Source organism: Pundamilia nyererei, unplaced genomic scaffold (assembly GCF_000239375.1).
Source record: "Pundamilia nyererei isolate P.nyererei 1_Seehausen unplaced genomic scaffold, PunNye1.0 scaffold00070, whole genome shotgun sequence".
NCBI classification, from domain to species: domain Eukaryota; kingdom Metazoa; phylum Chordata; class Actinopteri; order Cichliformes; family Cichlidae; genus Pundamilia; species Pundamilia nyererei.
Window position 1 is genome coordinate 2,569,814 of NW_005187471.1, and position 23,823 is coordinate 2,593,636.

A 23,823-nucleotide genomic window follows, 5' to 3' on the forward strand; every position below is an offset into this window, starting at 1 on the left:
CCTTTTTCCACCAACCCTTTGAAAAATAAAGATATTCTCTTATTTAGAATATTTTTATTATTCCTGATTGTATTTTGTGGCATGAAATTATGCTTGTAAAGCATTTTCAAATACAGTAATGCCTGCAAATGATAACTTTAAGGGGTCATAATTACATCTCAACAGAAATTTTATTCATCCAACTTTTTTTGAAAAGATATGCTGAGATACTAAACCATAACTACATCAAAAACGAGCCCATAAATCAAAATTTGGTTCGAATAGATAATAAAGAAAAGGTACTATTTTAAAAATGAGACGTCTAGATACATTTCATGTGCTTTGAATGCCCTTTATATTTTTATTTCTTTATTACAAATCGAATACTTTTGTTATATTATTAACGATGTAATAAATACGTGATTGTGGTTAGATTATTTTCCGTGATGCACTCGAATGCAGCAGCGTCCAATAACTGCGACTCCACAAAGATTAGTAACACACTGTTGCTTTTAAGGGAGCGTGTTATTTCAGTAAATCCAACAGTTTATTGTTTATGTAGTCTAACGTTAGTATTCTACCCATGAGCCCGAGGCTAATCTAAAACTGTCAGCCGAGGGAAATGACATGGCAACGGCAAAACTTGACGCTGGCTTGCGGGGATTTGAAGTCGACCCTGTCGCTTTTTCTCTGAAGGAGTGAACTGCAGCAGCAGCAGCAGGACCAGCAAGCGAGTGAAGTTTACTACTGTTCCCTCGATAACAAAAGAGGGGGACCGCCTTTGTTTTTTTGGATAACTATTCGACGCCATCGCACAGTTAAAAGCCTGAAAACGATTCGGAGTTCAAGACATGCTCCCGCCGTGTTTGTGTTGTTGAAGGTATACACTGTTGAAGTTAGAGCCAGCCGAAAAGCTAACTTTAGCCAGTTAGCTAGCGTTAGCTGACCCGCCCGGATGCTAAGCCTCTCACTGGCTCTGGCTAATTGCTGGAATGACCACAACCTGCATGTTAATACCGTTATAATGGTCACTGCTTTTAAATGCTTGTCTCTTTATTACTTTTGAGGAGTAGTTGGCGGTAAATTAATTAGTACTTGCGTGACAGATGTCAAAGCTAAGCTCGTCCAGGGTTATTACTAGAGATTAATACTCGCTGTTTTTCTTTTGTGCACTTTTCCCCAAAAAACTTTCCACCTTTCAGGACATGGACAACAGGGACGGGCAGTCTGAGTAACACTGACTCAAAACCATTGTTGCATCAGATCATCGACACCACCGTTGGTCAGTCCAAATAAATGTAAAGGCATCTCTGGGTCAAGTTACCATGGATATCTTTACCCGGCCAAGCAATGAAATCCAAAGGAGGAACCCTCAGCATGACTTTGAACTCATTCAGAGGGTTGGAAGTGGCACATATGGAGACGTGTATAAGGTACAGTGATGTTCCCACAGTCTATCATTAGAGCTAGAGATAACATAACCCACCACATCATGACTAATCAGGCTGTCGCTGTAATTTAAGCCAGAGTGGTGTTTGCTTTGTAAGCCATGATAACATGTGGCAAACACATTGACAGGAGCTTTTGAGTGAGAGCCAGGTTGTGCATCCATTCATGCGCCAAACATTGCATATGGTGGCGCTTACTGTTTTTTACTTTATCTTATTTTATTGGTTGGATCAGTTTGTTACCTGTATTTTCCTGCTTGTGGAGGCAGTGTTGCTAAACCAGTTTGACTGTTGTGCTCAGGTCGTTGCTTGTATCTTCTTGTTAGTTTGCTCTAACACTTTTGGTGGAGACAATGCAACATACATCAGAAATACATTCACCACTTACTTCAATAGGTACACCTGTTTAGCTGCTTGCTAACTGAATATGTCATTAGAGAGTCACATGGGAGTAACTCAACAGATAGGCATGTGGACATGGTCAAGATGGCCTGCTGAAGTTCAATTTGAACATCAGAATGAGGAAGAAATAAAGGTGATTTAAGTGACTTTGAATGTGGTTGTTGGTGTCAGATGGATAGTCTGAGTATTTTTGAAACTCTTTATCTACTGGAATTTTCCACCACACTATCATTGGTTGGCTTTACAGATAATATCTGAAAAAGACAAAAAGTGTCTAGTGAGCAGCAGGGGAAAATGCCTTGTTGATCCCAGATATCAGAAGAGAATGGCCAAAATGCTTTAGGCTAATAGAAGGGCAAGAGTAACTCAAATAACCACTCGTTCAGCATACCTCGTTATACAGAAGTATACAGAAGAGCATCTCTGAATGCATAACATGTCTAACCTTGAACCAGATGGGCTACACCAGCTTACGTTGTAAATTGCCCTTACTTAGTGTACAGTCTCTTATTTCTTATTTTTTATTTGCATTTTCCATCTGCCTGCACTTTGCTGCTGGAAGACTACAGTTTCCCCCAGTCAGGGTCCATAAAGGATATTTCTATTCTATTCTATTGTTCTTTGAAATGCGGTGGAACAGGAGATTCACATCATGGATGTGCACGTGACAAATGTGCAGCAACTGTGTGATACTATCTGTTAATATGGGCCAAAGGAATGTTTTGAGCACCTTGTTGAATCTGTGCTGTGAAGATTTAAAGCAGTTCTGAAAGCGAAAGTGGCTCCAGGACAGTACAAGGACGTACCTAATAAAGTGGTCAGTTAGAGTACATTGTGTGATGCATAACTTTTCAGAATAAGAGTTCAGCTGTCAAATTTGTGTTTAGTTTTTGGACATGGATATAGAAAGACTGTCAGCAATAACATATGATTATTTGGTTCCTTTTTCTCACTTGCATATATATGTGCTATATTTATTTTGCAGCTTTTTGTGAGACAGTCTAGTTTCGTAAGTTTTTCTTTTTGTGGTTTTTCCTTTTTTTGTGGAAAAACTGGGCAAATAGTCTTGAGTCTACAGTCTTTTATTGCAGTTAAAACCAGAGGTCCAAAGTAAGAAACAGTAGAGAGAGAGTAATTGACTGTTCGGGTGATTTGTTACCATGTTCTTCTTGAAAAATGGCAAAGCTTTACTTGTTCCAGCTGCACATTTATGAGGATTTGCTCCTTTTCTTTGTCAGATTGTTGTGAACCTCAAGCATCTGGAGAATCCCCATAGAAAATCGAATGATTATATTAGTGCGTTGATGTATTTGTTTCAAGCCAATGCTGTTTTGCGTATGTGTTATTAATTTGCTGGGTATAGCCGACTAACTGCCAGATGTTTCCCACTGTTTGTCTGGCTGCGGCGAGGTGCGTTTTGCTGGAGAATTTTCTTGTTTATCCATCTGTCGCACACAAACAGACGAACCATCTGATGTAGACGTGATGGTTCAGCCGGGCTCACATGGCCTCCCTCCATACAAAGCCTTCCTGGCCAGCGAGCCAGCCCACCCTCCACCCCCAGACAGGCCACCGGTGGTATGCTGCGCCTGGTATTCTCCCGGAGCTCACAGGCTCAGAGCTGCAGTGAGTTGAAATATGATCAGGCCCCTGTCTAAACATGCGTTTCACTATGGGTGTGTTCTGCCCTTTGACAGAGAAAGCGCCTTTAGATTTGGGAAAAGTCCTCAGCATGGCATTCCTCACCTTTGAATGTTTACTACATATGAATATATTGGTTTAACAATTTCATGGCATCTCTGTGGAGGTTATTTTGGTTTTCTTTAGTTGTAGAGTAATTCCCCAGGTTGTGAATCTTTTTCTGGTCAATTTCCTGTCATATAACACAATTAGAAAGGGAAAAACCAATCTTGGAAGGCCAGTAGATGAATGGAGTATCGATGGCTTTGAAAATATTTGCATCAAAGTTAAGTGTTGAGGGACAAAGAGGGAACTAAGGGATACTGTAAATAGTCAGTCACTTGTAGTAAAATCATTCTAGAAGCTAGTCTCACCACTCAGCAGCCATCTTAGTTACACATCCATTATTTGACCAGCTATTTTACAGCCTTATCTAAATTACTTATATTTTGGTTGTCACAAGGGCATTAAAACTGCACTTATAGGCTCAACAATCAAATTTGACTTAAAAAAAAATGCTAGAAAAGTTTTGTTTTCCCAAAATAATGGGGTACCTGGAGGTATTTTGAGTTGTGAAAAGTGCCAGGTCTTTCACACTTATGATGTTTACTCACTTTGTTCTATGTATATGTTCAGTTTGAAGGAATCAGCCTCACTGTAATTACCCTGAATTTGCGCAAACATGAGACCAGAGACGTGAGAGAGAGATGGAAAGAATCCTAATGGAAATGAGAAACAGTGTCACATGCTACATACTCTCTGCTTCATCTCGTATGTGGGTATTATAATGAAAACTCCCCCCTTTAGTGGCTTATTTCTTAGGTTGGTTACCTCTGCTTCAGGAAGTAACAAACAGAGGTTCAACACAAATACTAAACACACTTGAGTTTAAAGCAGAACAGTCACATGCTCTCGTAATATGTGCACAGTAGGAAAAAATTGTTCTGTTTTCTTAAATGTCTTTATGTTTGTGTGCACGCAGCTGCATTTTAAACAGTTTAAAGCTTTGTTTGGGTTGCTGTTTACATGTGTGAATCACCACCACATTCCACTACTGAAAGATGCCCAGGCTGCTGGGTTTTGTGGTTTATGGCTGATTTAGCCGCTCGTCCAGACATTTCACTCTCTCGGATTAGGCAGCATCCCGTCTTGACCTGGATTTGGACTTCAGTGAAACCTGCTGTAGCACAGGACTTTTACACATGATGGATGCTTTGTAAAATTTATGAAATTTTCATACATGCTTGTCGGCATTATGAAGTGATTCAGGGAAGAAACAAAAAATTAACTGAGGAATGACTAAAATATGCAGACATTCAGACATTTATTCATAAGTCACAGACGGTGTCCGGCCTTTCCCTGGTGGCTAATTTATAATGCTGGTTGGCCACAACTTCTTTTCTTTATTGACTTTTGTGTTCAAGTTTATTTGGTCTCTATAGTCAGTGTTTCAGTCAATACAGTTAACAGGCGGTGAGCAACCTACAGTTAAAGCCTCAGTTAAAATTGTGTTATTGTGTTTTTCAGGCTCGAAACATACAAACCGGAGAGCTTGCTGCTGTGAAGGTCATAAAGTTGGAACCAGGTAAGAGCTGTTACCTTTATTTCATTATCTCATCGCAGTGAAAAGAAAACACACAGCTTTTTAGCATTTTACAGAAAAAAACTCCCCTCAAATAACTGTAAAAAAATTTTTTTTAACGCAAAAAAAACGGAACTCCTGCCGAAAACGAAAAATTTAATATAATATTTATCAAGAAAAGGCAAATATCTAAACAGTGAAAAATAAATCTCATTTCCCAGCAGGAGTATGATGTGTGGTTTTGTGTACAAGGAACAGAAAGACTGGTTCCACTTTGGGGTTTATGCTGGTAATGACCTAGTGACAGAGTTAGCACGATCCAGATTAGTGGGATTACGGAGAGGGCTTTGTACCACCAGCGACCAGACAGAGCTCAGCTGATTAACAGCGAAGGAGGACATTCACTCCTGTTTATGCTTTTCTTTCATTCATCACATGTCTGGGTCAATGAAGAATCATAGGATCACTAATCAGTGTTTACATTTGTTCTTCTTGTCAAATGTTTAAATGTTTGATCCATGAACTTGATATATATTATTATTATTCTATATATTATTGTGCGGTAGTATGGATTCCTGCAGGACAGAGCATAAAAGTATGAATTTATCCTGACTTGGTGGCCTCGGCTTATGACAATGACTGAGATCAATGGTGCTAAATTTGTCTGATGGAGACCACAAGCTGAATATTTCAACTACAAATTTCAGAAAGCTGAAGCTGGTTGAGGGCCAAAACATGTCCCATCTTGTTATGTAATGCAGTTGAGCCGCAACGTATTTTCTTTGTTTGATTTTTTTTTCTGATGAAGGTTCTTGTTGATTAAGTTGAAGGAAAGGCAGTTATAAAAACGTGCATCACATGTTTTGACTGCTCAAGATAGAGGTTTTTTTTTAAATTGGCAGGCTGGTCGTAAACAGATGCAAAGAAACATTTCTCGTCTTTCTTGTCACGCTTAACCTGTTAAAAAAACAATTTGGAAAGTGAGCTGCATGCCAAAAGACAGACTTGGCGAGGGAGGAACGTTTCTTGTTTTTATGATGGACTGTGCAAAATGGTCGATATGACTTGTGCAGACTTGACAGGTTATATAGGAATGATCAGAAAATATCAGATGAAGTGAGAAGGTTGGACTGCAAAGGCTTTAAAGCAAAAATTGTTACAGGTTAACTCAATAGATTATCAAGATGATCTAAACCTGTGTTCAGAGTTCCTTTCTTTTCTTTTCTTTTTTTTGACCCAGCTTTGGTCAAAGAAGGACTCCTTTCTTTACCTAATCTTTCGCAAGAGGCCCTCCTTTCTGTGCTCGAGGTAAACAGCTTTGGGTGGACCGTGCAATCAAACAGGTTTAACCAGGAGTGACGCCCGTAAGAAAATACGGGACAGAAAAAGAGTTAGGAGTGGTAAAACCTTCTGGCGGTGAGACTGTGGGGCTTTTGACTGCAGCATTAAAAGAAAAATAACCACTGAACCAAATTGGTGTGGGATGTCACTGTGTGACCATTAATGACAAATGGAGAAGGACATTTCTTTGTTTTCCTTTTTTTGGTACAAACTCATAATCACTTCATCATTAGTCTGGTCGTCTTGTGACTCTGTAGTTTTTAAGTTCTGTGTGTTTGCAAAAACCTCCCAGCAGTTTCCACTAGAGATTCTCAGAACTATGTCACCAGACTTACCTTTTTTTTATTTTACTTTCTTTTTTTTAAATTTCAACACATAAACAGTAACTTTTAATGTTTCCTAATCTTGTTTCTCATCTTTGGATGGTTCCAGTTAGCAGTCAGTTAAAATAAAGCCATCTTCTTCTACCGTCAGATATGTTTTTAAATTAAAAAAGGACTTTATTTCTGAGATTATCGGTAACAGGTTTCGACAAAAGTCCTACATACTGAAATGAAACTTGACACGATGAGAGGCATAGTGTATATTCAGAGCAGGGGGAAGCGCTCGATCTGGGAGGAAGTGGCTAAACTCTTAGGCCTCTGCTCACCAAGAAGAGAAGATTGTGGGGTGACTTGTTATGTATTTTGTTTTCTGTACTAAGCTCACTCACTAAAATTACTCCTGCTCAAATTTTTGTGGCTCTTCAAACCCTTTGCTGTCAGTCAACAGATATATTTAAGATTGTTTGTGATCCACACTAGTTCTCCCTGTACACATGGGGTATGACATAGTTATAACCCTGTTCGCCATAGTGAGGCTTCATGTAGGATTCCATGAAAAAAATTGGAGCTTTGCGTCAAAGCTGTCAAGCAGTTGCTTTCACAAGGTCCGGTGAGTGTGAGGCATTACTCATATTCTTATTATAGCCTCTTATCTATAGGACATTTAACAAATGGAGTGGAGGGAGTCAAGCAGAATTACGCCAATGCTCCACTTCCTCCTGTTGAGGCTTCTCTTGACCATATTGAGCACCGAGTAATTCAATCGTCATCATTGCACATGTTGAATGTGTAACAAAAAGTACAGAAGTAAAAACTATGGCAGTGTGTTGAGTAAATGGAAAAAGAGACTTTACCAAGTAGATTTAATTGTGAATCTGATTAAAGCTTATTAAAGGCACATTAACAGGAATATCCCAGCGTGCGTGTAAAAAGCAGTTGGAGGTGTATTCGACTTTTGCAATACGTCTTCCTTCTGGTAAACTTTTCTTTGACATTTCAGCTATGTAAAAGCTGTAAGCAGAATGTCTGACATGCCACCTTGGTGACTGAATGAGTTTTCGGGAAAAAAGTCTCCTTCTGTGTCACTTAAAATAATGTGACGCACGGAAATGTGTGCTTTCTGCTATACTGAGTTATATGTAGGAAAATCAAAGGCATATAGATAGTGTTTGGTTTATTTTAAGACACGACTCGTGTATTGTTTAAATAGTTTGACTCGTGTTTGCATTCCAGGCACGTGAAAAAGCCTAAACCGTCCCAGACACACTGAAAACAGGTTGGCTGTACGCAAGTTGCCTAGTTGCTTGCAAAGTGTTTGTGCACAATAACGAGCCGCTGTGCTTCAGGAAGTTTTTCTGCTGATCATGCTTTCTTTCTGAGTATAACTAGCCCTGTATCAGAAAAGCTGACCCCAAACCACCTGGTTTGGTGTCTGAAGCACAGTATTGTTGTGTAATGCAGCTCAGTTTAATTTACTCTGATGATTGTATAACAGAAGCAAAAAAAAGAGGTCTGTTCACATACCACCTCAGTTACAAGAATTCACAGGTTTGACCACAGCCTGGAAAGGAAATAAGTTTGTTTTCAGTAATTTCCTGTCACTACCAATGATGTGCAACCTACTATTTATTTAAGCAGAGAGTATATTCATGTGTGAATCAAAGAAAGTGGATTTTGTTCATCTGCACGTAGCGTTTCACTGGGAGAAAAGCTTCATCAGTTTGAGTACTTCTTCATTTCCTAACCTGGATGATTGATCGCGGAACCAAAGACATTTATATATGAACTTAAGCTTAAAGCATTGCCTGTGATGACAGTCATAGAGTGTAGTTGATCTTAACCAGCTGTTAATGTATTCCAGGGCTGTCTTTCTATGCTCAACTGGGACAGCTGAGCTTACATATTTTTGTCTTTTTGCTTCCTACTGATTAAATGTGGTGGTGATCTTTGCTGAGCTGGAATGCTGCTTTGATAATGACCTATACCACATAAACTTTAAAACCTCTCATGTCATTGAGTGTTCTGTATCCTGCTGTATTTACACAGGGATAAAATATGGTGAAACCTTGGCAAACATGGGAAGACTTTTTGTTTACTGAACTGAAAAGATAACAAAGAGAAGATTTAGGGTTGTTTTTTTGCCTTTTTAAAGCCTAAAGTTTAAGGAAGATGCAAGCATTGTCACACGCTGGATGCTTGTGTGGTCGTTTGTGTCAACAGACTTTAGTGCCCAAAAAACATACTACCTCTGAGGGTTTTTACATGAACTTTTAAACTAAATGGTTTTTATTTTAAGACTGCAGTAATTTTTCATTTTAAAACAAAGCAGGGCAGAAAATGAAATAAACACTTTTTTTTGGTCCGTGTGTCTGTGATTTCTCTCTCTGTTTCCAGGGGATGACTTTTCCATCATACAGCAGGAAATCTTCATGGTGAAGGAATGCAAGCACCACAATATTGTGGCCTACTTTGGGAGCTACCTCTGGTAAGAGCCAGCACAAAATGCTCCTGCGTAGTCATTTTACCCTCACAGTTTGTTTTCTTTTTTTCCTCACTCTCACAGCCAGTCGAGTGCATAACATTTGTGGAATTCATATGTAACTGTCAAAAGGATTTAACAAGCCACTGCCTGAAACTCACATGATGTATTTAATTACTTAGTAAACCTGTGTGTGTGAAAGTATGACTCAGACTCTTCAACTGGGCAGACGGGTGCTGACTAGGCCCTTCGGTGCCAGGATGCTATTCTTCTGTTTTAATGGAGTCCATGATTTGTGGCTGGTATTTCAGAGGAAGTTGGCCCGGTTCCGCCCACATCTTCCTTAGACTTCCAGCAGGTTTAAATGGAATAAAAGCCTCTGAACTATTTTATTTGGCTATTCGTGCAGAGAGCTGTATGTCTTATCTCAGCAGGCATGTCTTATGTGGCGTTGCCACACAGAGCTTAACTGGATACAGTAAAGCGTTAATGAGCAATGAACTGTGCATTAATTATTATAAAACTACCTTAATTTAATCAAAGGAACCCCTGTTTATCTGGGGAAATTTTAAGTTTCCTGTTGACCCCTTTAGTTACCTGAAATGGTTTCCATGACCACCTAAATGTTGAGTGAAACAAGGTGGCAGTGAGCAACCCCTCTACTGGTTCACGTGTCGTTTTTATTAGGACTGCAACCATTCTCTAAATTATAAGGCCTTGTTACTGTTTTTGGTCTGTTTTTATATGTTTTTTAGGGTGTAGCGTGTGAACAACAAAGCTGAGAGAAAACTTCTCACCACAGCAGCGATCGCTTGTTGTATTTTCAGCACACGCTTTACCTGAAGGCTTTTTAGATGTTCAGCTTTCATGTGAAACAGGAAGAAACTTTCTATGGAGGATTCATTTCCAGTTTCAGAACTCTTACACCTCTTATTCTTAGTTGTTTTTTATCAGGGAACAATTTTATTTTATTTTTTCTAAAACAAGCTTCGCAGCTTCTCAAAATGTTTGTTTGCTCTGGTGTATTTTGTGACTGCATAAGTGGTTAAAATGTTCTTAATTCTGCTTTTTTTTTCTAGTCGAGAGAAACTTTGGATATGCATGGAGTACTGCGGGGGAGGATCTCTGCAGGACATCTATCATGGTGAGCTTTAGTTTTATTCATACATGGCAAGGTGCAGAGATGAACTACGTTTTATTGCTATGCACCTTGTGCCATCTCTGTCTTCAGCCCAACTAACATTGAATGAATGTGTGTAATAGTGACTGGACCTCTGTCAGAGCTTCAAATAGCATACGTCTGCAGAGAGACCTTACAGGTAATTTTACTTGGAATATTTTGAGGAAACGTTACAGAGTTTGTGGTTTCAAATGTGGTCATTACGTAATGCTGTGCCTTCCTTTACAGGGTTTGGGATATCTCCACATTAAGGGGAAGATGCACCGCGATATCAAGGTACAATTGGTTTTTATTTCATTTTCTTTGAATGTGAATTTTGTCTCCTTATCGTGGCTGTTGTAATACATCACATACAAACACCGACCGTCTGATGATACTTTCAGCAGTAAATTTCAGAACATCTCAAGAAAAAGCAGCAGCAGCACAAGTAGCAGTTTCAGTACTATTAATGTCAGCATGAATGCATTGGTGGCCCTCAAAATGGGGCAGAGGTCGGACATGGCAGCATAGGTGTAAAACCAAAGTCACAGGAAAAGCATAACTGGGTGTGCTTGCTCGGAAGCATGTGACTGATGCTACTTTTGCACTTTTGAGCTGAAGTTAACTTTGCTCGATGCATGCACTAAAGCCTGGAACTTCGCTCTCATGTGTTATCATAAAGGTCAGGGCTGGATCTATTATCTTTTTCAGCTCTATGCAGCAAGCACTTCCTGTTTCCTCTACTCTCACCGCAGGATGCCACCAGAGACACCGTCAGTCACAGCCAGCAGAAACAATATTAGTGAAACTATTAAAGGCTGTGATACTACTCCAAGTTTACGAGACGCCAGGATAGTAACATGCCGGGTGTTGCTGAGAAATCTTTACACATATAAAGCTGTTATTGTGGTTATTTCTGGCCCTGTATTTATCTTTTTAGACTCTGCTTGAGCGACTTTACGTCATTAACATTATAAGATGATCCTTATCTGCTTTGATATAGCTCTTCAGTTCAATCTCTGAAACACTCTTTAAGCCAACTTTTTCTGATTGGCTCCCCCTCGCAAACAGAAGGTTTGAGGAGCAGGTGGGCGGAGCTCCAGTGCTCACAGCAGTACAGTGTGTGCCTGAAGTGATCATATTGAGATCCATAATAGATACAACTGTTTGAATCTAATGTACATTTTTGAAACGTTGTTTTACATGAGAATAAAGCTTCATTCTAATGTTAATAAATTCTTGTTGTATGTTTTTTAAATGGATTTTCTCAGCATAAATCAAATGTTTACTCTTTACAGGGTGCCAACATACTGCTGACAGACAACGGAGACGTGAAGTTGGGTAAGTTCCTCTTCAGCATCTTAATTCTTAAGAACCTGAACTCCTGAACAGCCTTTAGCTGTATGTGCATTACATAATCTGAAAAGCCCTGTTATCCTTCTTACAGCTGACTTTGGAGTTGCAGCCAAAATAACAGCCACCATTGCCAAAAGAAAGTCCTTTATCGGAACACCTTATTGGTGAGTGTGTCATCTGTGTAAAATAGGCCTCTAGGCCCTTGACAGCTTTTGTTAGTTTGGTTAAAGAGCGCTGGTGAAAGACTCTAAGCCTTTTCAGCTCCATCCTAGAATATTTTTCACCATTTTCTAGATGAAAGTTCAATGTCACACGCTATAGATGTGTAGACCCTGGTAAATTCAGGCCTCTGCTCTTTCACTAAAGCTGACTTCTGCTTTTTATTCTAACAAATGAGCCACTGCTAAATCTCTGTCCTCACTTTCTTTAGGATGGCTCCTGAAGTAGCTGCAGTGGAGAAGAACGGGGGCTACAACCAGCTGTGTGACGTCTGGGCTGTTGGCATCACAGCCATAGAGTTGGCTGAGCTCCAGCCTCCGATGTTTGACTTGCATCCAATGAGGTATGTTTTACTTCCTCCCCATAAATGATCAGTTAGAGCTCCCTTACATAATATATTAATACATTTTCCTCCTTGGCGTCATTAAATCCTCATTCCTTTATCTGCTGTAGGGCCTTGTTTTTGATGTCGAAGAGTAGCTTCCAGCCTCCGAAGCTAAAAGATAAGAGCAAATGGTGAGTGTTCCAAAGTAATCACAATGCTATTGTTGGATTGCGATATAATTTATACCTTTATACCTTGCTCTTAGATAATATGAATAATCGTTGTTTTAAACAAACTTATCTTATCCAACAGGTCTCCTGCCTTCCATAACTTTGTGAAAGTGTGTTTAACAAAGAGCCCAAAGAAGCGGCCCACTGCAGAAAAAATTCTAGGGGTAATAAATATTACTCTGGTTTTCCATGCGTGCTTGAAATGTTCAAAATAAAAAAAATATAGTGCAGTATGAGCGCTGATGTTTAAAAAATGTGAATGTTTTCGGAGAGTCTGTTGTTTTTTGCAGTGTCTTCTTCGTCTTCTTTTTTTCTTTTGCTTGTTGGCCTATGTTCCTTTGCAAATCTAAAACACCTGACAAACAAATAGAAGTTGTCATTCTGTCCAAATTCAGCAGAGCCTTATGAACCCCAGCTGGCCTCCTCAGCTTCTGTGTGGTTTGGCTGACGTTCTCAGTGTTTGGCTTGCCGTCAGACTCTGGCCTTGAACTGTTTTCAGTGTTTCGTATTTATTAAAGCTTATCTTAGTTTCAGCTCTTTAGGATGGGAGCCAGAGTTCAGTTAGCACCTGTTTCTAATTTTTAGGTATACAAGCACAGTGTATTCTCGTCTCATTAGTACAGCATGTATCTCTGAGGATAGTTGCATCCCAGAAGTCCTGGAATGTGATGATTTATCCTCATAGCTAGGAGTTGGTGATCTGTAACAAGCTTTTGTTGTTGAACACTACCTACAATCTGCAATCTGAAAAGAAAGTACACCCTCTTTAAATACAAAAGTTTTATGCATCAGGACATAATAAAAGAAATGGGGTTCTTTGCATGTCTTAAAATTAGGTAAATACAACCTCAGATGATGTCATTATTTAACAACTCGGGTAGTATTTCCCTAAATTTAAGACCTGATAAGGTCATGATTTGTAAAAAATCTTTGAACTGACAGAGAGTGTGCTTTCCTTTTCATCCACCCCCACATGAATCTAAATTCTTTGCTTCTATACCTTTATGACTCTTATGTGTCAAATTAGTGTCAGGTGTCTAACACAAACAGCTGTTTTCCTGTTACGATCCTGGTAAAGATCTCTAACTCTTTAGTGTTTCTCCCAGCATGTGTTTATGGCTCAGACGGGTTTGACGAGGAGACTTGCCACAGAGCTTATTGATAAGATGAACAACCCGGACAACCACCAGAATTTTGGAGAAATGGATGAGGATGACCTTGAGGTAATAACTGACTCCAAATCATATATAGAAATGTGTGTTGTTAGGAGATTGTCTAAGAAAATCAAAGCCAACCCAGTCAACAAGCTAGTAATCAGAAATATAAACACACACAACTTTTATTTATACCCTGAAAATATTAAACCTGTAATGCAGTTCTTGGTACATGTTTGTTTGAACATGTTTGAACTTGTTGCAAATAACTGATTTAAAGAATTACGTTAAACTATCACTTGCTGTTTGAGCTACACGACAGATTCTTATCAGTGAATGTAAATATTAGAATGTGTGACATGTTTTCAGCGGTGAACTATAACCAGCGAGCTTCTTTCAGGTCTTTCATGTTCCCCTAAAACTTCCCTTCCCCCTGTTCCTGATTCTCTCCAATGACATTATTATTCCGACTGGATTCAACATCACATCTATGTGGCAGCCAAAGAGGTGGTACCAGCGCTTTTTAAAGGACCATTGTGCTTTTCTCCCACTGACAGCAGTAGCACTGTCTTGGCCACGATGAGTGAAAAAACTCTAAAGGCTATTGACTGCAAGCAATAGAGCTTGTTGCAAACAAACAGCCACTGGGATGCATAATAATGTGATCATGCTCCAGAAAAGCTGGTCTCAGCTCAGCTTTAGCTAACCTTAACTCAAATTTTGCAGATAATCTAAAAAGATAATGCGATAACTAATAATTACACACTGAATATTATATAAGCTCCTAACATTTTACTGTCTTCTGAAGTGCTGCTCCCTCAATAAAAATTCTGTCTTTCACCATCAGTTTCAGGGAAACAGCGAAGTCAGACACACCATCCGCTCCACCAACAAGCATGCCAGAGCTGAGAGGACGCGCTCAGAGATCGACTGTAAGTGAACATCAAAGCTAAATGGATCATTAAGGCCAGCCCCTCTCCGCAATCGCTCGCTGTGCTTCTGTCCTGTCGTTGGTTTGCGTGTTAGCTGTTGTGAGTGGTTAGGTCGATCTAGGTCTGGTGGCATCACCAAGGGTCATTCCTTTAATCCTGCAGCAGAGGCTGGCACCTTTCCAGGCCACAGCATGTTTTGGCGTGTCTAAAAAAAAAAAAAAAAAGTCTGTGGATTCATGGAAGAGAAAGTAAAGTCGCTTGTGCTATTTTTACATGTTAAGTGTTGTCTCATCTGTTGCTCAAGGAATCCTGCAAAATAGCTTGTCTGAAGGGTCTCTGAGTTTTCCTAAAAATCTCAAGTTTTTAGCCAGAAATTGTTTTCAAGAATTTGGCGATGGGTCCAGTTGTTACAGTTCTACATCTTGCCCCCTGCCCCTTCAGGGAAGCTGTGTTTTTTTTTTTGTTTTTTTTTTTTGTGTCGCCATTAGTTGTGATAGATAAAGCCGAATGCAGTGTTGTGTCAGTAGTTTGTGGCCATTTCTTCATTTCATCATTTTAGAATGACCTAACAGCTGCCTGGCGTTGAGATAGGTGTGGTATTTATACCATGCTACATTGTGTTTTGTGCTCGTCTGTGCTGTGATCGCTTGTATCAGATGTACTTCTTGTCTGGTTTCTTTTATCTAAATTTCTCACTGTTATATGACCTTCCCTCCACCATGAAGCAAACAATGGAACAGACCAAAGAGAGCCACCCTCAAGTCCTAGCTTCACTGAGGGACACAGGGTGGATGCAGGTCAGTGTGAGAGTAGTGAGACAGTGTGTGTTTGTCTAATTCCAACCCTCACCCCTAAGATTTCATTAGAAATATGATAATGTTGTAGAAATGGAACACTCGGTTTGACATTTAAATGGTACTAATAAGGCGATTTTGTCTGCATATAGTGGCTACCTAATGTAACTTCAGCTTTTTTGTAAGGCTGAATAATTTGGATATTGTGACATCTTGGTTCCTGTTAGGCTGACTGACTTGAAATTGCATTTAAATGACTAATCTTACCCTGACAAGAAAGCAAAGCTTGCCTCGTAAGACTCACCTGATCACTCGGCTTCAATTCTTTAAACTTTTTTATTGTTTTTCTTACCTCCCAACCTCCACACTATCTGGATATGTTGAGAAGAAAAACATGGGAAAGGGGAGGTGGGGAGGGATCTGTGGTCTGAATTCTTTAATACAACGCGTCTTTGTTAATGCGAAGGTGATTATGTGGGCTGATTTCTTTCACCTTCATAATTACAGTCGAATCATGTCGTATTTATACTGGACAGCAAACCAGACACCCTTATTGGATCAACTGTTTGACAGAACGCAACCTGAAGTCTAAACTGCTGAAGAATCTGTCCTGTGATGTATCTGTAATTCATGTTTCCTCACACTAATATTTCCCCAAAGGGAACAGGTCTGGTCAGCGTCAAGTTTAACCTGTGTCTGTCTTTAGTGAGCAACTCGTCTCGAAGCTACAGACCAAACATTCAAGTCGTAACATCGTAAATCAGTGAGGGATCTCTGTAGTGTTTTGGCAGGTTCACTGTTGTGGAAGCAGATGATCTGCTTTGGGTTTGTTCTTACACCTGTTTTTAGGTTGGGAAGGAATTTTTTCCCAAGTTTTCTGGTACTAATGCCCAATGTTGATAACTCCACTGCTTTGTGTGTGTTGAAGTGTTGGATGCTGATGCCCTCTAGTGTCAAAGATGTGCGCAAAGAAAGGGAGAAAAGAAAAGAAACACCATCTCTGTTTTTTACAGTTGACAAGCTCCAGTTTAAAGCACCAGTACAGAAGGAAACTGCGGCTCATTATGAAACGGTGATTATCATGTTCTGTTTAAATCATTTTCTGTTTAACACTAATTTTAGTTTTTGTGTGTGTGTGTGTGTGTGTGTGTGTGTGTGCGTGTGCGTGCGTGCGTGTGGAGTAAAAAGATATCAGATGATTAACAAAACTGCAGCTATGTAAATATCTATTTCTGTGAATGTATGCTTTTCCACAGGATGTCAAAGATAATGACTTCTCCCCCTGGAGTCCTTTTGCAGAAGGAGGAATAACAACCAGGTGATCCATGGAAACTGTTGTCATGGGAACTGCTCCCATTTACCCCCAGTTGTTCTCGTTCAGTCTCTACCTGGTTTGTCTTAGATAAATGCGCCTCATGAGGCTTAACCAGACAAATGAATTTAAGGCAAATTAAAGATTTGTTGTTGTTTGGATTTCACATCGTCTGAGTTTGTTTTGTTTGTTTTTTTACTTTGAGACAGTCAAAGCATGTTAGTCCTAAAGAAACTACTCATTCTTGATTCTCTGTGTATATAGATTTTCTTCACTGTGTCTCATATTAACATGCTTGCTCACTGGACCTAACCTATGCCTGTACATGAGCTCACTCCCCTACTCCCCTTGCCCCCCTTTTGCACTTTGAAATGTCACTTTGGTCTTTAAGCTCCCTCTCACATGTCCATGTGCTTTGACTGTTTGTTTGTTTTTTGGGGTTTTTTTCCTCCTTCACCTTCTCTCTGTCCTCTTTTTGACTGTCGGTGTCGCTCTCGTCTTGTCCCTCGAAGGAGCCTTCTCAAAAGCGTTGAGGATGAATTATTCCAACGGTAACACTAACACTGCATGTGCTGTAATAAGCTACGCCATCCAATCCACACCCTCCTTGCTGCGCCACAACCATTTTTTCAGCGTGGTCCGCCCACCTCCCTTTCTGCCTCCTCTTCATTCACCATGTGTGGTGTGACGATTACTGTAGATTTAAGCTGTGTGTACTACTGTTATGTGAAGAGAAAAAGTGCTGAAGTGTCAGCCTAACCATTTTGGGCTCAACTGCATTGAAGCTGTTTTGAAACCTACGTTTAACTGGTAGTTTATAGTAGTGGTCATAGTCATAATAATATCATTGTCCCCAGTAGGTTTAGATCACATTTGAGGTGACCTAAAGTCTGTAGTAACACAGAATCTTCCCCTCATTGTTCTCATTCAAAGATAGGACTTCATATAAACATTTGCATTCCTCCTAAACCCAAATGAGTCTTACTTTCCGCGTTACTCATTACTGTGTTTGTCCTATAGGGGACACGTCGCCCATCTTGAAGATGCCTTTGATGATACGGAGCGGTGAGTCATGCCATCAGATTTAAATTTTATCATGAATGCATGACCTTTTGTTCTGCTGGTTTACACCTTACTGCTAAAAATGGTTCAATTTCAGATCAACCATCAAGCCAGGTGTTCCTCCTCCTCTGCCTCCAAAGGTAACACCTAAATTTAAAGATGTCTACTTTTGCTGTAATTTTTTTTAGGTTTAAGTAAAGATTAAATGTGTTGTAGTGTTATGTTTCTTCTCAGCCAACTTCAAGCACCTCATCAGAGGAAATGGGCCTTAACGATGAGAGGTCTGTGACAGTAAAGAGGTTCCCTAACTCGGAGAATGGACCGAGCCAAGTGGCTCGCAGACAGAGCACACCTGAGCAGGGCAACAAGGTGGAGAACTCATCTCCAGACCTCCTGTCAGCCAGCGTCAGTAGCCCCGGCCTTTTGTCGCACTCCTCGGATCCTGGTGAGTCTCAGCATATCTGTGTCTATTTCTAAATCCAGATTTATTCACAGTATGAGTCTGCATACTTTGTCTTCTTCATTTTTCTTCATAAGCGCTGAAATGTTTTATTTTTTTTGCAAGCTCCAAGTAAATCTGAACTTAAAGGTAAGGGAGCCTGATGTAAACATGGTTGATCTTTGGATTCACACCCTCCTTGTTTGACAGCGTGAACTGATATTAATACTGTGTAAGTGTAATTTTACCTGCCTGGTTTTTCATTACAGATAATGATTCAGATGGCAGTGTGAATGGAGGGAGTCCCAAGCCACCATCCAGTGAGCAAAACCGGAAGGAGAAAAAGGAATTCCCTGTGAGTTTATAGTTTCTGATTGTAACACATAATAGCTACATTTAGTCTCATTGGATGAAGGATAAAATGTCATGTGATAATACAACATACAGCATACATTTGATACATGCAGTGCCTCCAGCTGGCTGACTGAACTCAAACTGAAACCTCAAATATGATGCTTTTCCTTTGTTATATCCAAATGTGGCTGGTTAATGGGGGAAACTTGGCATCCATTCATGTTTCATATTTAATTGACTTTGACAGGACACTCACACAAGCATTTTGTTCTTTTGCTTATTGTTCAGGCTGGTTTTAAAATTATGGAGCTAAGTTTAGGATAATTGTTCTGTCTTTTGCATCTATATTATCTTATGGTTTTCATTTCCTCCCCTCCTCCTTAGAAACCAGCTATCAACGGCCTGCCACCCACTCCTAAAGTACTGGTGAGTGAATCATTTGTATTGTCCTTCACCGTTCCCGCCGTCCCGCTTTCACTGAGACTGTTATTAAACTCTCGTCTGAGCTTCTACTGTACATTCTGTAGATATTTGGGGTCCACAGAGCTTTCTGCTTTGTGGTTCAGCTCAGCTCATTAAACTCTGGCTGACATTTAAGAGGCTGCCTGCTTTGAGCTGTGCTGCTTTTCATTGCAGATGGGAGCCTGCTTCTCTAAAGTGTTTGATGGCTGTCCATTGAAGATCAACTGTGCCACGTCATGGATCCATCCAGACACCAAAGGTACACAAAGAGCAGTGAGCATACCACACACAGAGGGTTTCGGCTATTTTACTAACACAATGTTTTTTCTTTTTAATCCCTCTTCTAGATCAGTACTTAATCTTTGGGACAGAAGATGGCATTTATACTCTGAATCTTAATGAGTTGCATGAAGCTACAATGGAGCAGGTAACAGCAGCTGAAACTTGCTTGAAAATGAAATTGTAATTTTTTGTGAAGCTCCACCCTGATTCTATTGCTTGGAAGTCTCTATGGGACGGACACAGATAAAACTGTTTTATTGGTTTCAGGCAGAAATACACAAAAGCTGCTTTATATTATATTTATCATGGGTGTTCTACTGCAGCATAACTAAGGGATAATTCAGAATCCACCCATAGCTGAAAGCGTTATCAAAAATGAAAGTTTTCAATCTAATCTTAATAGTCTCCTGAATCCAAACTGGTTCCACCGGAGAGAGGCTCTGAAACCATTTTACTTTTAGAAATTCTAGGAAACACAACGAAGCCTGCAGTCTGTGAGCAAAGTGCTCTGTTGAGATAATATGATGGTATGAGGTCTTCGAGTTACATTGGGGCCAGATTACACAAGACTTTATATGTGAGGAAAAAGATTTTCAATCCAACAGGGAGCTAAAGACCAGAAGCTAATATATATTTTTATAGTCCCTTTTGGTACTCTTGTTGCAGCATTTTAGATTAACTAGGGGCTTTTTATGGAACTGTAAAAGCAACCTGATCAGCCTAGAAACAATGAATGCATGAATTAGTCCTGTATAGTTGTTTAATGTGCACATTGAAGGATATATCATGGTCAAAAATCACCGAATTCAGATCAAACCTCACTTTCATTTGAATTCAGAATTTGGAAGATTGATAGTAGCTCATCCAAGCCTTTATGGGAAATGGGAAATGGCTTGTATTTGTATAGCGCTTTACTAGTCCCTAAGGACCGCAAAGCGCTTTACACATCCAGTCATCCACCCATTCACACACACATTCACACACCAGTTTATATGCCTGTAGTTTAACTAATTAATTTTAATCTGACTTCATAGCTGAATATATAAAACACAGACGCAAAGAGATGAGTGTACTATTAGAGGCCACGAGATCATTTGTAACCTTTGCTAGTGCGGTTTGTGGAGTGCACTCTGATGTACTCTGCATTCTGGCTGAAACTCTTCAAATAAACTATTCCTCTGCAAATGATCAGTTAATTGTTTGACAAATACTACTAAGAATTTTAGAAATAAGACGTTTGGAGATTGGTCTATAATAGCTAAGACCCCCAGTTTAAGTAATGGTTTTTTAAGTTGTGGTTTAACTACAGCTACCTACAAAGTCTGTGATACATATTTTGTTAGAGATAAATTGATCATAGTTGAAAATTAAAATAAATTATTCATGGGCTGGCAGTTGTAGCCTGCACAAACTGGTCACAAATTATTAGTTCCTTCTGATTGATATACGTCCAAGCTGATCACGTTCTTTTATCAAATTTTGACACAATCATGGCAGAGAGGAAGAAACGAGCTTTCAACATCTCAGTCAGTTTGGGCTTTGTGCAAAGAACACCAGCTATTTCGGAACTTGAGTGCATTACACAATTCTAATAAGCAATGTGAGTTGATCTTAGTTGTTTAAATAATCAGAAGTGTGTGCATGCATTGTGGTGTTTTTTATTTTATTTTTTTTAAGAATTTATTTTGACCTTTTAAGTTTTCATTTCTCTTTCTACTTCAGTGTCAAGTTGAGACATAATGAGCTGTTGTACTGAAACCCTGTGTATACAGAAAGCAGTCAGACATCTGCTAAAGAGTCAGACTGATAAACAGAACCGATCTCGTCACTTTTCATCTTTAATCATAATCCTAAAGTTGGTGGAGCAAAACAACCGAAACACGATAAAGAGTTTGGTACATCATAATGAATTATTTGTGTTTTGAGGTGTGGAGAAAACCTGCTGAGCTCTGATTGGACAGTTTGACTGTTGACTCTGTTCTTTAACAAGCCAATGTTCAGTTATTGAATTATTGTGTTTGAATCTCTGTTTAGCTCTTCCCAAGGAAATGCACGTGGCTGTACGTTATCAACAACAACCTGATGTCTTTATCAGGTAGGTGATGGATTTATAACAACCTCCTGCTTTAACAGCCACTGTCATAACCTGCTGCTTCTTTGTCCTGTGTTATCTGGCCGCCCCCCTGAGGCAACACATCCGCTATATTTGTGCCCAAAAATAACTGTGTACTTTGTTTAGCCCCAGAAAGCCTCTCTAAAAGCTTTATACTTGTAGCAGTGACCCAAGAGGGGCACATCTGGCTTTACGGCCTGTCCCTTTACTGAAGAAACGCAGTTATATTGCTCTTTGTTAGTGTAGCCAAGGGTAGTGTCTTCCATATAGAAATCAGATGTGCTAGCTATCATTTGAAACCAAACTGTCTTCAATTGGATGTCCCAACGACTTCCCCTTTTCTCATCTTAAGAGTTGAAGATGGGATTATGAAGCGTCAGGGCTGCTTTCGGTTTTACCTTCAGCAGTTTGCACCTCGGTATACTTAACCTCTGTTCTCTTCTCCTCTTCCCTTGGACACTGTCCACCCTCCTCTTCCCTGGCTTGATTTGATATTCTATTAACTGGCTTCATCAGAAGGTAATCATGACTCACATCATCATCATCACACTTCTGTTTTTACCCCTGTCCACATCTAACCTTTCTACATGTGAAAACTGCTTCAGGAGATCCAAGTTTGTCAAAAATATTTAGAAATTATTGCCCGTAATGAAACTGATGATGGGATACGCTGTGTCCCACGCTGTGCAGGTAAAACCTTCCAGCTGTACTCCCACAATCTCATCGGGCTGTTCGAGCAGATGAAGAAGCCGGGCCTGGCCGCTCAGTTCCAGACTCATCGCTTCCCTTTGCCCAAGTAAGCTCGAAAGGCCTGGTTTGGTATCTGAAACTCATAAATAAGATTATCTAACCGCATTTTCAGCAGGCGCCTGACACACTGTGATAAGATCACACCACTGGTTTTCTCATTTAAAGTGTTGCTGCTACGCCCATGCTGTGCAGTCTTTTTGTTGTTCTTTTACCTTTGTGACAAACTGCTGCAGCGGTACAGAGAAAAAGAGAACCACAGGCCAACTTCCCTGATTCTAGACGTCATCAGCTCTTTTAAGACTGTGGTCACGACAACTTGACTCTTTCTCTCCTCAGGAGATTTGCCTTGACAACTAAGATCCCTGACACAAAGGGCTGTCACAAGTGCTGCATTGGTGAGTGGCTTTTCCCCTTTAAACCCTGCATATTAAACCGTGTCTGTATAAAAGTCGCATCATGGCCTCCTTTTTTTGCCACAACATTTTAGTTTTGTATGCTCTTCTGACTTTTTGTTCTGATCCACAGTGAGAAACCCGTATACTGGCCACAAGTACCTGTGTGGAGCGCTTCAGTCTGGGATTGTCCTTTTGCAGTGGTATGAGCCCATGCAGAGATTTATGCTCATCAAGGTCAGTTGGTTATTTTTCTCACAGCAGAAACATGAACATCTCTAATTAAGCCTCTGGTTTTCCAGTAAGGTTGTGCTTCATAACTTGCACGCATGTAGTTTGATTTTACTCCTTTGCTCCACAGCTCATTGTGAAAGTGTCTCCATAAGCATAATTATATAAAACTGATGCTCTTGTACTTTAAACAGCGGAACACCGGTGATCATAGATAACATGTTGCTTCTCTCTTCCTGGCGCAGCACTTTGACTTCCCTCTTCCCAGCCCGCTAAAGGTGTTTGAGATGCTGGTGGTTCCAGAGCAGGAGTATCCTCTGGTGTGTGTTGCCATCAGCCAGGCCACAGAGCCGAGTCAGGTGGTCTGCTTTGAGACTATCAACCTCAACTCCTGCTCATCATGGTTCACAGAAATTGGACCAGGTAAGTCTAACATGTGCCTTGTTTTAAGAATTGTGGAAGAATTCAAGATGCTTGGATAAAAAAATTGAAGAAAAACAAAAGCGTGTGTAGCATTAGTGAACTGATGGCAAATCCAGTAGTGTTGCAAAATAAACTAAGTAATAGAAGAAAGAGTTGGAGAGCAGGACGGTTACTGAGCACTTCTCTCCCCACAGGTAATCAGCAGGTGGACGCAATCCATGTCACCCAGCTGGAGAGAGACACAGTGTTGGTGTGTTTGGACCGTAAGTGTCTGTACACTGTACACAAACTGTATCAACCAGCATTACTACTAGTAGCAGCATCCCTGCGGCACTTTTTCAAATTCGTGATCGGATTTCATTCAGATTGGCCCACTCACTGAGGAGAATACACATATACATACAGCACAACAATAATTATATTTCTCTCCCCAGAAAAGGTGAAGATCGTTAATCTCCTGGGCAGACTGAAATCCAACAAGAAGCTGGCTTCTGAGCTCAGCTTTGACTTCTGCATCGAAGCTGTTGGTGAGATTTCTGAAAGGCATCAGTGTTTAAAAGAAGTTTTGGTTCTGGAAAATGTTTCTTGTTAGTAAAAGAT

General features: G+C 40.0%; 1 protein-coding gene across 7 annotated transcripts in view; it reads left to right on the forward strand.

The window, feature by feature from the left end:
• Positions 1-436: 436 nt before the first annotated feature.
• The window catches only part of map4k5 (mitogen-activated protein kinase kinase kinase kinase 5), a 28,016-nt gene continuing 4,629 nt past the window's right edge, over positions 437-23,823 (forward strand). The window contains exons 1-34 of one of the 7 annotated variants that reach the window (XM_005736723.2): positions 437-859; positions 1,182-1,412; positions 5,037-5,094; positions 9,150-9,240; positions 10,314-10,378; positions 10,498-10,553; positions 10,643-10,690; positions 11,692-11,734; positions 11,841-11,913; positions 12,180-12,311; positions 12,422-12,484; positions 12,606-12,687; positions 13,630-13,746; positions 14,525-14,609; positions 15,335-15,406; positions 16,417-16,475; positions 16,660-16,721; positions 17,228-17,266; positions 17,736-17,780; positions 17,875-17,917; positions 17,994-18,222; positions 18,343-18,366; positions 18,486-18,571; positions 18,955-18,996; positions 19,207-19,291; positions 19,380-19,459; positions 21,349-21,409; positions 21,944-21,946; positions 22,118-22,223; positions 22,514-22,572; positions 22,703-22,806; positions 23,046-23,223; positions 23,418-23,486; positions 23,658-23,750. In XM_005736723.2, coding sequence (XP_005736780.1) covers positions 1,305-1,412; positions 5,037-5,094; positions 9,150-9,240; positions 10,314-10,378; positions 10,498-10,553; positions 10,643-10,690; positions 11,692-11,734; positions 11,841-11,913; positions 12,180-12,311; positions 12,422-12,484; positions 12,606-12,687; positions 13,630-13,746; positions 14,525-14,609; positions 15,335-15,406; positions 16,417-16,475; positions 16,660-16,721; positions 17,228-17,266; positions 17,736-17,780; positions 17,875-17,917; positions 17,994-18,222; positions 18,343-18,366; positions 18,486-18,571; positions 18,955-18,996; positions 19,207-19,291; positions 19,380-19,459; positions 21,349-21,409; positions 21,944-21,946; positions 22,118-22,223; positions 22,514-22,572; positions 22,703-22,806; positions 23,046-23,223; positions 23,418-23,486; positions 23,658-23,750 — 2,560 coding nt within the window. In that variant the 5' untranslated portion in view covers positions 437-859; positions 1,182-1,304. The remainder of the gene's footprint in view (positions 860-1,181; positions 1,413-5,036; positions 5,095-9,149; positions 9,241-10,313; positions 10,379-10,497; positions 10,554-10,642; positions 10,691-11,691; positions 11,735-11,840; positions 11,914-12,179; positions 12,312-12,421; positions 12,485-12,605; positions 12,688-13,629; positions 13,747-14,524; positions 14,610-15,334; positions 15,407-16,416; positions 16,476-16,659; positions 16,722-17,227; positions 17,267-17,735; positions 17,781-17,874; positions 17,918-17,993; positions 18,223-18,342; positions 18,367-18,485; positions 18,572-18,954; positions 18,997-19,206; positions 19,292-19,379; positions 19,460-21,348; positions 21,410-21,943; positions 21,947-22,117; positions 22,224-22,513; positions 22,573-22,702; positions 22,807-23,045; positions 23,224-23,417; positions 23,487-23,657; positions 23,751-23,823) is intronic. The other 6 variants (XM_005736725.2, XM_005736724.2, XM_005736726.2 and 3 more) reach the window with 6 other exon arrangements.